This window comes from Equus asinus, chromosome 24 (assembly GCF_041296235.1).
Source record: "Equus asinus isolate D_3611 breed Donkey chromosome 24, EquAss-T2T_v2, whole genome shotgun sequence".
Lineage (NCBI taxonomy): Eukaryota > Metazoa > Chordata > Mammalia > Perissodactyla > Equidae > Equus > Equus asinus.
Window position 1 is genome coordinate 50,391,866 of NC_091813.1, and position 18,372 is coordinate 50,410,237.

General features: G+C 38.6%; 1 protein-coding gene across 1 annotated transcript in view; it reads right to left on the reverse strand.

The window, feature by feature from the left end:
• The window catches only part of FRK (fyn related Src family tyrosine kinase), a 103,185-nt gene that overhangs the window by 7,705 nt on the left and 77,108 nt on the right, over nt 1–18,372 (reverse strand). The window contains exons 3-5 of the mRNA XM_014866152.3: nt 12,038–12,201; nt 10,355–10,523; nt 5,795–5,953 (exon numbers count right to left, since the gene is read on the reverse strand). Of these exons, the coding sequence (XP_014721638.1) occupies nt 5,795–5,953; nt 10,355–10,523; nt 12,038–12,201 (492 nt within the window). The remainder of the gene's footprint in view (nt 1–5,794; nt 5,954–10,354; nt 10,524–12,037; nt 12,202–18,372) is intronic.

Here is an 18,372-nt window from a genome sequence, read left to right on the forward strand (position 1 = left end):
CGCAGAGATGTTCATCACTCCAGGCCTGATCCTTATATTATATCCCACATCTTTGTAGTTAGAAAGGATGAATTTTGAATCAGCAGAGTCACATGATGAAAGGAGTCTAAATCCCTGTGTCAGTGTTTAAAGAAAGCCACCTAGAAGACCAGTCTGACACATGTCAAAAATGCGTATTTTTAGTTACGTCACTGAGATTTTTGAAGTGTACGTTATAGCAGCTAACATTAATTATTCAGGCTAAAATGAGATATAAGCAAAAAGACAAAATATAATTTAGTGTGCAGCATAACGGCAAAGCATCGCTGCTGTGATGACCAAAACAGCTATGCCTTTTGATATCAAATTCACTCAATAAGAAAAGAAACGGGGGCCGCCAAGCAGCACAGTGGTTAAGTGTGTGCACTCTACTTTAGTGGCCCGGGGTTCACAGGTTTGGATCTGAAAATGAACCTATGCACTGTTCATCAAGCAATGCTGTGGCAGCATCCCATATACAAAATAGAGGAAGATTGGCACAAATGCTGGCTCACAGACAATCTTCCTCAAGCAAAAAGAAGAAGATTGGCAACAGATGTTAGCTTATGGCCAATCTTCCTCACAAAAAAAAAGAAAGAAAGAAAAGAAATGTAAAAAAGTTATGATAAACTGGTGACTTGTCCTGGGCTGTGTGGTAAGCACTTTCTAAAATGGTTCCCAATGATCTCCGCCTCCTGGTATTCATGCCGCATGAAATCCCCTTCTGTTAAGTGTGATCTGGACCTACTGACACTCTCTTTTTTTTAAACTTTTTATTAAGGTTATGATAGTTTACAACCTTGTGAAATTTCAGTTGTACATTATTGTTAGCTACTGACTCACTTTTAACAAATAGAATAAGGCAAAAGTGATGGGGTATCACTTCCAAGATAAGTTATCAAAGATTGTGACCTCGTCTTGTTGGAACTGTCCACTGTCTTGCTCTCTCATTTGCTCACTCTCATGAAGCCAGCCGCCATGCTGCAAGTTGCTCTGCAGAGACATCCAGGTAACAAGGAACATAGGGCAGCTTCTGGCCAACAACGAGCAAGGAACTGACTTCCTCAATCAACAGCCCCAAGGGGCCAACTTCTGCCAACAATCACATCAGGGAGCTTGGAAGTAGGTCAACCTCCCCTAGAGCCTTCAGATGAGTGGAGCACCTGCCAACACCATGGTTGCAGCCTTGTGGGAAACCCCGAGCTGGAAGATCCAGCTCAGCCATCCAGCTCAGCCACACCCGGATTCCTGACTACAAACGCCGTGAGATAATAAATGCTTGCCACTTCTAGCCACTAAGCTTGGGGGTAATTTGTTGTGCTGTGACAGATAATAGATACAGGTTGATGTTAGGAAAATAACATCCGTGCTATGCATATGGTTAAAAGCATAGCACTGTGGAGCCAGATTTCCTGGGTTTGAATTCCTGTCAACCACCTTGGATGAGTTCCATAACTTCTTCATACCTCAGTTTCTTCAACTGTAAAATGAGGACCATAATCACAATACTTACTTCATGGAGTTGTTAGAAGAATGAACTAAGTTAATATTTGTACAGGATATCTCAGTGAAAACATTAAGTGAACTGTCCATGAGAATGATGAACAACATGCTAGGACTTGATTTAGTAAGAAAACGAAAATACGCTGACATATATTAGATGTTCTATAAGTATTTATTGGAAAGAAAACAAGCCCAACTAAACTAAAAAAAAAAAAAAAATGCAGATATTTATCCTCTTTAAATTTCCATAAGAAATACCAGTCATCAGTTAACCTCAATGCTAAAGTTGTTTGACAAGCTTCTTCCATTTTGGAGAAATTTCCTACAAAAAAATATTCAGCCAAGCTTAGGGACTACACAGATGGTTCTATAGAAAAATATGTGTATTATTTCAACTATCAAATACAACATCTAATCTTATTATAGCGGCTATAAAAAGGTTTTCACTGACAGGCACAATGGTGAAGGAAATTGAATAACACATTTCCTACCCTGAAAGAATACAGTGGCCTAGGAACTGCCTAAATAAACCTCAGAGCAGACTTCTAATACAACGGCCAGATGTCAAAACTGATAGAAAGGTTCACAGACCTGTGACAACTTACATCCGGAGCAAGAAAATATTTTCAATTATGTTCCATTACTCAAGAGTCTTTCAGCTTAATAATATTTATCATGATGGGCTGTTTAAGAGTGGCAGATTCAGTTAGTGATAACTGCATTGAATTTAAACCCTCTTGATTGGGAAGGGATTGTCTGTAATGAGCATATCTTCATTACTCCTCCTGGCTACTAAGGATCCTGGCTAATGAAGGCCTTGGTAAACTTCACCCTGATGACCCAATCCAGAAGATGACAGGATTCATGCTCGGCCCTGAGTAAAACACATCAACAAGCCATGGAAATCCTCAGCACCAAAGGAGTTTGCAATGTGATAAGTGGATCTTTTCAAGCTGATACCAAGAGTCTCAAAACAAGCTCAACCCCAAGGCCCAACTGTATTAGGTTCAGGATGGCCCCAACTTAATCTCTCCATTAATATATTCATTCAGTCAACACATAATTAGTGCACACTTTCTATGTGACAGACGCTGTTTTAGTACTAAAACAAAGAAAAATCTCTGTCCTCATGGAGTTGTATTTTTCTTCTTGTTGTTAGTACCTTCAATTCAGACTCCTGGTGACCCTGTGTACAGCAGAGCAGAACCCTGCCCAGTCTTTTTGCACCATCCTCTCACTTTGCAGGGATATATTAGACAATAATCAGCTGTTATTCATAGGGTTTTCACAACCAATTTTTTCAGAAGTGGGTGGCCAGGTCCTTGTTCCTAGTCTGTCTTAGTCTGGAAGCTCTGTTGAAACCTGCCCACCATGGGTGACCCTGCTGGTAATTAAAATACCAGTGGCATAGCTTTCAGCAACACACAGCCACCACAGTATGACAACTGACAGATGGGTGGTATGGTCCCCTGAGCATGAAACAAACCCAGGCCATGGCAGTGAGAGCACTGAATCTCAATCACTAGAACACCAGGGCTGGCTAATTGTATTTTAGAAAATACTAAAAAGAAGCTAAATAAATAAGTCATGCAGTATAAGATGATTAACAGCTAAGAAAAGAAAACAAAAGGTAGGAAAGAATAATATAATGAGTCAGCGAAGGGAGATTAAATTTTAGAATTTAGAAGTGACCAGTGAAGGACTCACCATGAGAGGGACACCTGAATAAAGACTTTTGGGAAGTGAGGAAGTGAGCTATGTGGATAAGTAACAGGAAAAACTTCAGATAGAGGAAACAGCAACTGCAAAGGGCCTGAAGCAAAGTCCATCTGGCAAATACAGAGAGCAGCAAAAAGCAGTGTAGCTGACAGAGAATGAACAAGGGGAAAGCTGTGGGAGATGTGGTCAGAGAGGCAACGGAGAGCCAGGTCATGCAGGACTTTATAGGTGCTACAGAGAGAACCAATGGAAGGCATTGAAGCTTTTGAGCTGACGAGGGACATGATCTGATGTACACATTTTTGTGTGTGTGTCTGTGAGGAAGATTGCCCTGAGCTAATATCTGTGGCAATCTTCCTCTATTTCATGTGGGATGCTGCCACAGCATGGATAACAAGTGGTGCTATGTCCTCACCCAGGATCTGGAACTGTGAACCCCGGGCCGCCAAAGCAGAGAGCATGAACCCAACGACTATGCCACTGGGCTAGCCCCCTTGATTTACATTTTAACAGGACTTCTCCAGCTACTGTGTTGAGAAGAGACTGAAGAATCAAAAGAGAGAGACCAATTAGGAGGCTACTCAGAATCCAGGAGTTTATGGCAGCTTGGACCAAGATGAGAGTGTTGAGAAGTGGTAAAATCTTGGATATATTTGGAAAACAAGCCAAGGAGATTTGCTTGTTGGTCAGATATAGGACGTGAGAAGAAGGAGAGAGGACTCCAAGATATTAGGCTTGTGTGGTGATGTTATCAAAGATGGGAAGACCACAAGAGTAGCAGATTACTGGGGATAAGAAGAGATCAGGTTTTGGACATGTTGCTTTGAGAGGTCTAATAGACATATGTGATATAAATCAGGGTGGTTCATAAACATTTATTTTTTCCTCCCTTCAAGCATGTTAGAGGATTGTACTCCCCTACTCCCTTTGACTTGGTTTGGCCAAATGAAAAGGGCACAGAAGTTACCTCTGTCACCCTGGTCAGAAGCTGTAAGAGCCAGAATGAGATTAGTCACATCTGCTCCTGCCAAGGTGATCACAAGACCTGAGCCACCAGCCAATCTATTTTGCATATGTAGCAGGAGCAAGAAATAGACACTTGTGCTAAGCCTCTAGGATTTAGAGAGGTTTGTTACTGCATCATAGCTACATTACCCAGACTGATACAGTGTTCAAGTGGAGAAGTAAAGAAGGCAGTTGGATATATGACCGAAGAAATGGAGGTATATAATTTGGGGAATTGCTAATACATAAATGTTATTAAACAATAAGACTGGTTGAGATTGGCAAGGGAACTAGTGATGTTGTAAAAGAGTCCTGGAAAATTCCAAGATATTGAGAGATTTGGAGATGAGGGAAATCACGTAGATCGAGAAAAACCCACAGGAAAGATAGGAGGAAAAGCTGCGGACTGAAGCATCCTGGAAGCCAAATGGAGAAAATGTTTCCAGAAGGAAAGAGTGTCTATTGAATTAAATACTGCTGACAGATCTAAGGATTGAGAATTGACTATTCGATTTAACAGTGTGAATGTTATAAGTGACCTTGACAAAGCATTTTTGTTAGAGATGACCATGATGGCTTCTGTACTTTTCTCCCTGGGAATAAAGCAAAAGGGGTCAATGGCTGAGGTTGGTCTTTCTATGGTGGGTGAAATATTCAGATGCTGTTAAATGTGATGTCTTTATGCAAGGGAGCTAGGCATTTAACAGGCCTTATGTTTTTTGCTCTTCTTATCTAGTTTTGCAATTCAATATCACCAGCTTCACAAGCCACCCTGAAATCAGAGAATACTTTTATCTTTCTGATATCTTTGTTTATTATTCTCACCTCTCTTTACCTATACACATTCTATCGATCCCACTTTCAAATTTCAAGAAAATTTAGAAAAAGTCTCTTTTTTAAGCACGAATTATTCTCTCAGTACTTGATCTCCACTACTTTGAACATCTCATTTTAATGCTTATTACGTTGTTGCTTATTAAATTATTCATTTGTAATAAACATCAAAATTTCACAATGCCCTTAAGTCTTCTCTGGCTGTATGAAACAGATGTAGAAATAAAGCAGTACTTTATCTCTGCTTTTTAGTCTGAAAATTCTAATGTAACCTAGCAGTGGAAGTATTTTAAACACTAACAAGTACACTGTTGCCAAACACTAGCAAAGACATTCTCCTAAAGTATTCCACGCCTCCCAATTCTGGGCCATCGAAAATATTGGTCCATGACTGATAATGTTCAATTAGTTATCGTAGGAAACAAAGCACCATGCAAAACCTCTATTCTTCAATTTTCCACATTACACTTAAGTACTCCAATGTGCCTTCTGTGAACAATTTGTTCTTCCACTACATAAATATTTCCCCCCTTTGAGTACGTAGTGTATATTCTATTAAAGAGTAGTTGAGCAATTCAATGTTAAGACACTCATTCTCACAGATATCCACATAGTAAATATCTTTTGGGTTATAGAAGGCCTGCTAAACTGGCATTTATAGGAGTAGCTAGACCAAATTCCTCTTTTTTTTCCTTTTATTAAGTCTTTAGCTTACTTTGGAGATATTCTTGCAGACTTCCATGTCTCATCAACTCTGTAATAATATAAATTGGATCTTCTAAAGTGCAAACGGCATAAAGCTGGATAAGCTTTGGATGTCTCAGGTTCTTCATTATCTGTGCCTCCCTCAGGAAGTCATTTGGATCCATTGAACCTGAAACAAAAAGAGGGAGAAATCACTTTCTGTTATTGAAGCATTTCTATCCTCACAGCAGCCTGGTGGGAATCACCAAGATTGCTTCCTGCCTCTCAGTGAAGTAAGAGCATCAGTGTCACAAATCTCCAGATTTATCAAAGAAGAGAATCAGTTCAGCCAGGACAACCTAATTACTGACATGTTGGTGCATTGGGGGTGTGCAGCTTATGTGTTATGACCTGTAGGTGAAAAGAGGTTGATTCAGGTCCATACGAAAAATGAAGAAAAAGGAGAGACTGACATTCTAATTGATAAAGCAAGGCAGGCATCTTAAGAACACACAGAGAAGACATTCTATTGACATGAACACGGGAAGACACTGAGTGTTTAATTACTGCAGCCAGAGCTTTTTGGTCCAGGATCAAGGGAAGGCTGATAGCTGCCCTGTCCTTGGTACCCACTGTGGAAAGAGCTGGATGACAATCCTAAAGCAATGAAATTCTCCCATATTTGCATCCTTAATTCTGTAGGGACATACAGTATAGGCCAAGCAGAAAACGTTCAAGGGCCACCCCTCAAACTTAGTGTTTTTCTCACCAGTCTTATATGTCTAACTTGAAGCTAATATTCAACATATTCTCCTGTATTAATACTTCTGCAGTCAGAGTCCTAATAACTTGACCAAACGATAAGGGAGGCAGCCTTGAAGCCTATTTTAAAGGCTCATCTATAATTGAATTGTATGTAAATGGCTAAACTCTGACTCACCATGCAAAGTGCCAAGTAGTTAACATCAAATAAAACTAACAGGAGGAAGGATACCTGGACTTTACATTTCATCAGTAATTTTAAAATCTTTCACTTCTTTTAGGATATGATGTTTCAGAGGCATTACTGTAATTGAAGAAATACTCTCAGTTCACAGGTCAGTATTCACTATGGATAATGCAAATACCATTTCCACTGATGCTCAGAGACATTTGCATTCATCACCCTCTCGTTTTGAAGACTTCACAAATAATATTTGAACCCAGGCATGGATAAGCTTTGTCATTCCAAGCTAATACTCTGATTTGTTTATTAACATGCAGTTAAGACAAGTTACATGTGACCTGTAGATCATTTCATGTAAAGCATTTAGGCAGTTTAGCCTTTGGTAAGCCCTTCAAGAGTCTAGAAGTTCAGAATCCAGGCTTGATCAAATAGTGGATTCTGGACAAATCCTAGCTCGTTGTGTGATCTTGAACAAGTTAGCAAATGTTTCTGAACTTCAGTTTCTTCATCTGTAAAACATGGCTAATAATCCTACTGACATCACAAAATCATTATCAAGATAATAGCATTACCTGGCACATAAATATTCAATGACTTAACCATGATTTGTACTATTATTCATATGCATACTCTTAGGAAAACCAAACAGAGCAACAATAAGTATTTTTTCGCGGGCTGAGGGGAAGGGGCAAGGACTTAAAGAGAGAGAATAGAGGGAAATGGTCCATTCTCTTCTCCATCACTTTATGCTGAGCTCCTTCAACTCCATCTCAACCACTGGTTCGCTCCACATAATCAAATAGGATTAAAATCTTGGATCATAGTGGCAAAATGGAGCTGAGAATAAAAGAGGCCCAGAAACCATAATAAAGGACTGTTCTTGGCTGTTACAATTAGTTTGGCTTATGGTCAAACGTGGATATAATGAGATTCTCTCCACTCCTAAAAAAAATTATAATTCATGAAGCTTCCAGTCATAGCATCAATTATGATCATCATTCAGACAATTTATATGTACAATATGTTTCTGTGTTGATGCTTTGGGTGGCCATCAAACTCGTGGGATGCAGGACACTCAAATCATTGCCAAATCAGACTATCCATAAGAGCTGAAGCCACCGTACAGCAGGATCCTCTGCAGGTAAAGGCTGCTCAGAGCGCTCTGCGGCCACACAGGTTGCAGCTGACCAGCTGCACAGCGAAGGAGACCAATCTCAACTTGGCCAGTAATGCAACATTAAATATTAATTTTTGCCTGTCAAAGCTACTGTGGGAGATGATTTCAGGTTTGTCTTTATTGCATGGTAGTCTGCTAAGCAATAAATAGCTGCTAAGATTGATTAATGGCCCCAGTGAAGTGAAGACATTTAACCAATCACCGAGGCTGTTTGCTGCTATTACACTGTAAATCAATAATAATTATTCCTGTTGGAGAGAAAACTATCATGGCACTTTTTTTTTTAATATAAGAAATCTAATTTTTTGTTTTCTTTTGACCTCCAGAAGGCTTTCCTTAGAGAGCAATGTTAGGATGGATAGCTAGCTCCTTCTTTTTTGGAAAAGAATGATTAGATTGGACAATAAAGTTTAGTCTCAATTGTCAACAAGCTTCAGATTTAAAATCATGCAGATGCAGTGACTGTGCAAATCTCAGGTGCTGGAATAGATTGTCCCCCCCAGAGAACTCATGTGGCCTCTGGCCACTTAAAAGTGTTTCTCCATTGTTTCATGTGGCAGGAGTAAATGCCAAGACTGGACTCCTGAACTATCAAATATGCACTTCAGTAGACATATGTCAGCAGCCTGTTGAAGCTAACATTTATTAAAAACTCACTGCAGATGTTCTTGATTCAATTTGTCCTTATAAAACCCTATGAAGTAAGAACTAATATAATTCCCACTTCCAGAGGAGGAGATCCAAAAAGGTTAATACATTGTCTGAAGTCATAGAAGGCAGAACCAAATTTGGACTCAAGTTTATTTCACACCAAGCTTTGTGCTCTTACCTATTACACCAGAGAGTCTCAAACCTTCTCAGTTCACGGCACCCTCACTGTCTCAGTAACATTTTTCACGATGCCCCTAAGCCAAAATGAATACCTAACAATTCTACTGATTACTTGGTTAAATCCAAACAATTTAAGAAGAATTCCTGTCCTAACAATGTATCCATTTAAAAAAGTAATGCAGATAGAGTGAAAGCAAAAATAATATTTTATTTCATTCTTAACCACAATTACTTACTAAAGAGATGTAAGCATCTGCTGGGCACTGCACAATTTCCCAAGTCTTAGAAGCAGACAGAACACTGCGACCTATACTTCCTGCTCCACGTTGATTTTTGTGTGGACCTTACATGTGATCACAGCAGCCACCAAAAACCCAGCTCCACAAAGATATGGTGTCAGCAAAAGGAATGTAACATGATCTAATCCTGAAACTGCAAACTACCTTACTGTGTAGCAGTTTGTGCACTATTTAAGATGTTTACCTCAAAACGTTTAAATATCCTGCAGCATCCCTGTGAATTCACTGTGGTGCCCCAAGGTGCCCTGGCACACAGTTTGGGAATTGTGACGCTACATTCTAAGACCAGCCAGTAGCATCCAGGTGCTCAAGTTCTGCCACCAGGAGACTTTCTAAATCTCTAAGACTTCGGGACTAGGTAGATAATGGAGGTCCCCCAGAGAACTATATTCTAGCCTCTGGTTATTATTCTTATCTATGTTATTAGAAGTAGATATGAGGCTACTACCATAACATTGCACTTTCATAGAATGTCACTTCGCTGGCATGTGATGCAACAGTAATAGATGTGAGTTCAAATTCTAGCTCTGCCATTTACTGACTTTGTAATAATAATAATAGTCATAGTTTTTATTGGTGACTTACTATGAACCAGATATTATTCAAAGCATTTCCACTAAGGAGCTTATTTAATCTTCATAATAACTCTGCTTGTTTGGCCTTATTAGTATCTCTATTTTGCAAATGACAAAACTGAGGCATAGAGTAGTTTAAGAATTTACTCAAGATCATATGATTACAAAGCCTTAGGAAAGTTACTTAATCTCTCTAAATTCTCTTATCCCACCTTTGAAATGGAGGGAATAATGCCTGGCTGAATAAATATGGATTTTAGCATACTTTTCATTTCTACTACAGGAAAAAGGAAGATGGAAGAAAAAATAGTTCCTACATTTTCAAATATGAAGTCTTTTCGATGGGCCATTTTACCTTTAACCATACACAGTTAGTATTTAATAAAATAGTCATTCCCTGAATAGCTCCAAGGTTCTACTGATTTCTTTTTAAGTTTTTTCAGTAAAGACAGTATTTTTTGCCTAAGGCTAGAGGAAAAGAAGAGGAGAGGAACATTGAAGAATTGAATTCTAACTTTAGAGAAGAGATGCCTTTTTGAAAACTTGCATTGGAGACATTTTAAGACCTACCTGATTCCAGGAGCATACTCTTGCCTTATATTCTGAAGCCATGGCCACAGGTTATGGTTACCTGGGCCAGGGAGAGTGATTACAATACTTGCTTGCTGCCCATTGGCTGTCCCATGACCTCTTGGACAGTGGCAAGTTGAGCGTATAAAAACCAACATGTACCTTTTAGTCTTCGACATTCTCATTCTCATACCTGGTTTCAATGTTTTTACTGCTACTGGAGTGGTATTGTTCCACAGGCCTTCCCACACTTCGCCAAACTGACCGGATCCTAATCGCTTCAGAAGCTGTACAGAGTTGCGGTCTATCTCCCACTGGTCCACAGTTTTATATGACAAATCAAAGGGAGCTGGGACTTCTACCTGTTTCACAGAATAATGAGAATACTTGTAAGAAAAAAGTTAGATTTAACAAATTTAGAAGTGGAAAATAATAGTCTGGGTACTTTTAAAGAGAGACATCGTTTTTAAAAACAAAATACTGTAAATTTTATTCTAATTACTTTAAAATGTAAAGCAATTGTGGCAGAATCTGTGTCATTACCTTTCCAACCTGATCTCCTCCCAAATCCTGATAAGTCCGGCACTGTGCTGTCCATCTGTCCCACGTCACATCCAATGCCTCCCTTACACAGGTCTGGTATGGTTTCTCCCTGCCTCTTAGCCTAGCTAAGTCCTCCCAATTTCAAGGCCCAGTTGAAGTTGTACTTCATCCACAATTATTTCCCAAACTCTTGGACCTATAGCATCTACTATATGTATCATATATTTTCACATAGTTAAAATTTTCATCATTTTTCAAATTCATTTATTTGTTCATTCATTCATTTGGTAAATAAATATTTTTCAAGCACCAACTCTGTGCCATTCTGTAAACAAAACAGGCAATGCTTCTGCCCTCCTAGAGCTTATAGTCTAGTTTACCGTCTACTATTGGAAATTTATCTTATCTCCTCCAGCAAGTCATCAACATCTTGAGTGCACAGAACGTTGCCTAAACTTCTTTATAAACCCTTTTCACCACCAGAATTCAACAATATTGGTTAAACTGAGTATTTTTAAGTGACATATTTGTATCAGGTAAGCTACTTCCAATCATCTGGGTATAAAACATAGGACTGGTGGTCCCATTGACAGTATGTGAGACCTGAACCCTGACCAGGAGCTGAGGGCTTGTCCCACTGCACTGTATGACAACTACATAATTTTAAATACATTTAAGTAAAACATGCACACAACTGAATAACAATAGATGTCGATAAATTCTATTAATGTTATTTCCTCCCACCAAATAGGCCAGGTGAAGCAATCCAACTATTAGAACAGTTAGTTAAATGATATCTAGATGCAGACAAGTCAACCAGATAATGAACCTGGTAATTTAATACCATATTCTTGAACACAGATCTAAGTAAGAATTATATTCTGGCACTTTTTTTTCCTTCTGCCATATCATTAAGTGCACCCCAGGCAAGATACCAAATCAATGTCTTAGTGCAAAGGATGAATATTGTCTGTCTTCAGTGACTGCCTTAGGTCAGAGTTTGGCAAATTTTTTCTGAAAAGAATGAGATAGTAAATATTTTAAGCTTTGTGAGCCATATAGTTTCTGTTGTAACTACTAAGCTCTGTTATTACAGTGCAAAAGCAACCAAAGACAATTTGTAAACGAATGAGCATGTCTATGTTCAAATAAAATTTACTTATAAAAACAAGGGTGAGACAGTATTGGCCCATGGGCCGTAGTTTTCCTATCCATGACTTAGGTAATCAAATGATGTTTTTTCTGAACTGATATGTCGCATACAAATACTCCAATATCTGAAAGAAAAAAGTTAGCTTCAAAAATAAATGAACATAGTTTGAAAGCAGTTCACCTTTAAGCATGGTTTTCCCAGTTTCACGCATAGGCCATCACTTGTTTTCATGTAATGACTCACGAATTCATTCAGTGTTGAGAAGGTCTGTCTTCGGGTAAGGAAAAAGCCCCCTTCATCCAGCCTTCTGATTCTGTAGTGTTTCACAACCCTGCCATGTAAAACTGGAACCCAGAATAAGTCCTGTTAATAAACTTCTTGCCAAAGTCAAGCAGATTTATTTTGTGGTGATAGTTTCAATCCATGGAATAAAATTTTAACAAAGTCTATTTATTTCTCAACATTGTTTCAGAAAAGACTTCAGGAAGTTTACAGAGGACATATAACAAAATAAAAAAAAAAGAACTGGGAAATGACGTTAAAGAAAAGATAAAAATAAAGGAGTGAGGTTAGCACTAAAAAAACCTGTGCTTTGAGGCCTTAGTATACTTGATTAACACAAGACATAAAATTGACTCCATCTAGCACTGCAAAGAATGAAACAGTATCAGTTTCACATCAGAAATCACAGCATCCATGTGATAAAATCACAAGAGGTGTTTAGAAACAGTTCAACTCTTCCTGGTACAGAAACCAGGGACAATTTTCTCCCATGAAATCCTATAATGTGGACACTGAAATAGAATAAATAGTGTCCTCAGTACTTCCCTACAATAATATAAAGAATTTTAGAAGGCCATTCATGATACTGTCTCTCATGGCAGGCTGATAACAGAATGTCCTAGTGTAGTCCAATAAAAGCAATTCCACAGGGCCTAAAACCAGGCAGTCCATGTATACAGCTTTCCAGCAGAATTGCTTAATCCAAGGGTAAGTCCTGTAGCATCTAGAGGAATAAATGGACTGCATACCTTTTTTTCAAATTGTCTGACTTGTAGTAGATATTTTGTTGCTTTTGCCTGCCACTATAACCATTGTCCCTTCTTCTGTTAATGGCACCCAAATTTTCCTCAGAAAATTGTTGTTACTCTAAGAGTAGGTGGCCCAGAGGAACCTGGTGCCAATGCTAGGCCAAGGAAGGCAGAGTCAGAGCCAAGAAGACTTAATTCCATGGCTTGTTTTAGATATGCTGAATTCCTTGCTAAATACAGAAACTTATGCTTCGATGATCAGTCAAGTTGGAGCAATGCTCTCATGAAAAGAAAGGAGATGGAGTAGAAGACATCTCAATCCCAGCGTGGAGGTTAACTGAAGGCATGCCAATGGCTAAGACAACATTTTCCTCAAAAAATAATTGGCACACACCAGAATAGCTAAAAAGAAAAAAGACAGTATCAAGTGTTGACAGGAAATGGAATAATTGGAACTCTCATACACAGCTGATGGAAGTATAATTTTTAAAACCTCTTTGGAAAACTATTTGTCATAATCTACTACAGTTGAACACAGTCATACATAGAATATAGTAATTCGACTCCAAAGTTCATAATCAACAGACATGCACAATACATTCACCAAAACACATGTATAAGAATGCTTTTAGCAGCATTATTTGTAACAGCCTAAACATGGAAACAATCCAAATCTCCCTCACTATAGAAAGGACTGAAAGTGTTGTGTAATTGTCCAGTGGAACACTACACAGATTCATAAATAAACTGTAAATACACTCATTGACAGGAATGAATCTCACAAACACAGAAATACGGTTTCATTATTTAAAAGTTTAAATAAAACTATTGATATTAGGGATCAGATTAGGGTGTTGGTAATATTCCATTTCTTGACTGGGTGTGGGTTACATGAGTGTATTTCCTTTGTGAATGTTCATCAAACGAAACTCTTATGAAATGTGCACTTTCACTATGTGTGTCATACATCGATTTAAAAGAATATCAAAAAAAGGTTATTTGCTCCACTTCATGGACAAATGGAAATTCAAGTCCCCCAAATACTACATCATGGTGCATGATGAATTATTTCAGTCTGGAAGTTTTTAATGGAAGTGCTACCCAATTCTCCCTTGGATACTAAAATTTCTCAGTACTCATACAGTATTAAACTTTAAGCAAAGTAATTTTCTGATAAGCATTGTGAAAAATCTGGTTAGAAAACGTCCTCTAAAATAACTGAGTGAGTTGATCGCTGGTTTAGGGGTATTTATTATAAGCCAGAAAAATCCAGTGAAATATCAAGCAAAAATGAAGACTTTGAATGTGCGATATAAATTTAAAGGTAAGCCTTTCTATAACAGCATCAACAAATGTAATGTAACCAATAAACCAGACAAGCACAATAATGCAATAACACCTTTCCCCTTCTTCCCAATGCTCTTTGAATTGTACTCAGTGAGGATAACACACTCCTGCCCGTATATGAAAGCTCCAGCAAAGCTTTTCTTCTCACTTTTTGCTATCAGATAGCCCTACTTTCGCTTAAAATCACAAACATAATCTCAACTCAAACTTAGAATGTCCAGCCCAAGATATTGATCAAACACTCTACTACCTGATTTAATCTCAGATTTTCTCCCCTTCCACAGCTCAGGCCTGCTTCAGACTGAAAGGCAGCAGAGGGAAATGTGGGTGTGGGTGGCTTCCTCTGTTTCTCTGCCTAGGGTTCTTCCCTCCCTATCCCTTTGCCAGCCAGGTTTTGAGTATCCAGGTAAGAGCAGAGAGAGGAGGGGATAAAGGACGGGGAAGGCCTTACTTGGACCGGCAGCAACCTAGATCAGCTTCAGACTCCCAGCCTGGAAGATGTTCAAGCTGGCTCTTCTCTCAAGGAGACTCATGCAGGTAGCTTGGAGCTTTCCCATCTCTGCAGGACCTCCCCCTGCACTTCCCAAGATGCAGGTGTTTCCTAGGCTGCCTACACCCAATTGCCTCTCAGCTTCTGTTTCTGTGGCAGTTCACCCACCACTCTCTCCCCTATAGGTCTCTCTTGATTCTCTGGCAGAATCCCTCTTAGGCAGAACCCCAAACTCCTCCAGACCATTTATTTCTGGCCCCTTGGCACTTTTGCTCATGTAGGAGCTCCACTTATGGTCCTGAGATAATACTCACACCTCCCTTGTCCTAATCATTGCTGGGAGGACAGGTGGATGCCACAAAGAGCCTATATCCTACTGTTGCAGGCTGTGTTAGCCTTCTCTCACCCTGAGTCAGGCTCCAGGGTTCTATCTTCTCAAGTGCAGAGAGCAGAGAGCAGACTCTCAGCGTGGCCTTCCTGAAACTCCCTTCATTAAATCTAGAGTCCCACTCCTCCCGCTCAGAAGAAAGGAGAGATTCATAATGTGCCAATAGCTGTCTCTAAAAGCAAAACGCCCTCCCAAATCCTTCCTCCTTTCTACTGCTAGCACCTTTGTAAAATCCTTAACAAGTGAGGGATCCAAGAGCTGCAGTACCTGTCTTTGTAAGCTCTAGGTATGGGGACCTGGCTTTGGAATTTTACGTCTATAATATCTTGATAGCCTCAGTCAAAAATTCCATTTAAGGGCTGGCCCCATGGCCGAGTGGTTAAGTTCGCGCGCTCCGCTGCAGGCGGCCCAGTGTTTCGTTGGTTCGAGTCCTGGGCGCGGACATGGCACTGCTCATCAGACCACGCTGGGGCAGCGTCCCACATGCCACAACTAGAAGAACCCACAGCGAAGAATACACAACTATGTACCGGGGGGCTTTGGGGAGAAAAAGGAAAAAATAAAAAATCTTTAAAAAAAAAAAAAATTCCATTTAAGATTCTGTTATACTCACTTTTCTTGAACCAAACACTATGCTAAGCACTATATTACATTATCTCTTTTTATCCTCATAATAGTCACATAAGGTAAGTATTAATAAGCCCATTTTATAACTTGTAAAAGCAAGTAGGTGGTACTGCCAGGATTCAAGCTTGAGGATTTGTGAATCTAAGATTCCCTATAACCAGAGGGTTTCAGACAGTAGATCCAGTTGTCTAATAAGACATCTCCAGTTCACGACAATAAAATCATGTCATCTGTTGATATTATACATAGAAGACCCAAAAGACTCCACCAAAAAACTGTTAGAACTAGTAAACAAATTCAGTAAATTTGCAGGATAAAAAATTAATATACAAAAATTGCATTTCCAAACACCAACAACAAACTATCAGAAAGAGAAATTAAGAAAATAATCCCATTTACAACATCATCAAAAAGAATAAAATGCTTAGGAATAAATTTAACCAAGAGGTGAAAGATCTGTACACTGAAAACTATAAAACATTGATGAAAGAATTTGAAGAAGACAAACATAAATGGAAAGACATTCCATGATCAAGGGTTGGAAGAATTAATATTATTAAAGTTTCCCAACTACCCAAAGTGACCTATAAATTCAATGCAATCCTTATCAAAATTCCAATGGCATTTTTCACAGAAGTAGAACAAACAATCCTAAAACTCCCGTGGAATCACAAAAGACCCTGAATAGCCAAAGCAATATTGAGAAAGAAGAGAGCTTGAGGCATCACACTCCCTGATTTCAAACTATACTACAAAACTATAGCAATCAAACCAGTATGGTACTTGCATAACAACAAACACAAAGATCAACGGAACAGAATAGAGAGCACAGAAATAAACCCAAAAATATATGACCAATTAATTTATGACAAAGGATCCAAAAATATACAATAGGAAAGGAAAGGCTCTTCAATAAATGATGTTGGGAAAATGATGTTGCATGTGATGTTCAGCCACATGCAAAAGAATGAAACTAGATACTATCTTGCACCACTAACAAAAATTAACTCAAAATGGATTGAAAACTTGAACATAAAACCATAATACTGGGAGAAAACATATGGGGGAAGCTCCTTGACATCAGTCTTGGCAATGATTTTTGGATTTGACACCAAAAGCAAAGGTGACAAAAGTAAAAATAAACAAGTGGGACTATATCAAACTAAAAAGCTTCTGCATAGCAAAGAAAACCATCAACAAAATTAAAAAGCAGCCTATGGAATGGGAGAAAATATTTGCAAACTACATATCCAATAAGGGGTTAATATCCAAAATATACAAGGAACTCATACAACTTAAATAGCAAACAACACAATTAGAAAATGGGCAAAGGATCTGAATAGACATTTTTCAAAAAAGGCATACAAATGTCCAACAAGCACATGAAAAGGTGCTCAACATCACTAATCATCAGGGTAATGCAAATCAGAACCACAATGAGCTAGCACCTCACACCTGTTAGGGTAGCTGTCATCAAAACAACAAGAGACAACAAATGCTGGCAAGATTGTGGAGAAAGGGGAACCCTTGCACACTGTTGGCAGGAATGCAAACTAGTACAGCCACTATGGAAAACAGCATGGAGACTCCTAAAGAAATATAAAATAGAACTATCATATAATCTACAATTCCACTTCTGGGTATACATCCAAAGGGAATAAAATCACCATCTCAAAGAGATATCTGCACTTCCATATTCATTGCAGCATTATTCACAATAGTCAAGGTATGGAAACATCCTAAGTGCCCACTGACAGACAACTGGATAAAGAAAACATGATACAGTGGAATATTACTCAGCCTTAAAAAAGAAGGAAATCCTGTAATTTGCAACTACATGGATGAACCTGGAGGGTATTATGCTCAGTGAAATAAGCCAGACAGAGAAAGACAAATACTATATGGTATCCCTTATACATAGAATCTACTTTTTAAAAAAATGAATTCATAGAAACAGAGAGTAGAAAAGTGGTTGCCGGGGCCGGTGGGGACTGGGGTGGGGAGGACGTTGGTGAGCAAAATAGGGAAAGGTTAGTAAAAGGGTACAAATTTTCAATTACAAGATGATTAAGGTCTGATGATCTAATGTATAACACATGACTACAGTTGATAACACTTTTCATTCTCAGCAAGAAAAAAAGGTAAATATGTGAGGTGATAGAAGTTTTAATTAATTCAGTGGGAAATCCTTTCACAATGTACACAAATATGAAATCACAACATTGTACACTTTAAATGTCTTACAATTTTGTCAATTATTCCTCAAGAAAACCAAAAAAAAAAAATCATGTCACCTGCATACAGGAAAATATTTCACTTTCAGTTTTTGATATTAAAATACAAAGGACAGGAGCACATTTAACTCCTCCAAAATCAATATAACTTTCTTAAACTATAATATTTAAAGTATCTGGAACACATTCTTGTCATCTCTGATCTGTCAAGTTACAATTCCCACTGACTATGACTCTTGGGGCAATGTTAATTGCCCTCTATAATCATCACCAAATAGAGGGGTTTTATTAGAATATATAACTAAGCTCATAACAGATCCCTGTATGTGGATCAAAAGGCTAACAAAAAATCAAAGAGAGCTATAAACAATATTTGCCCCAATTCATTTCTCCATTAA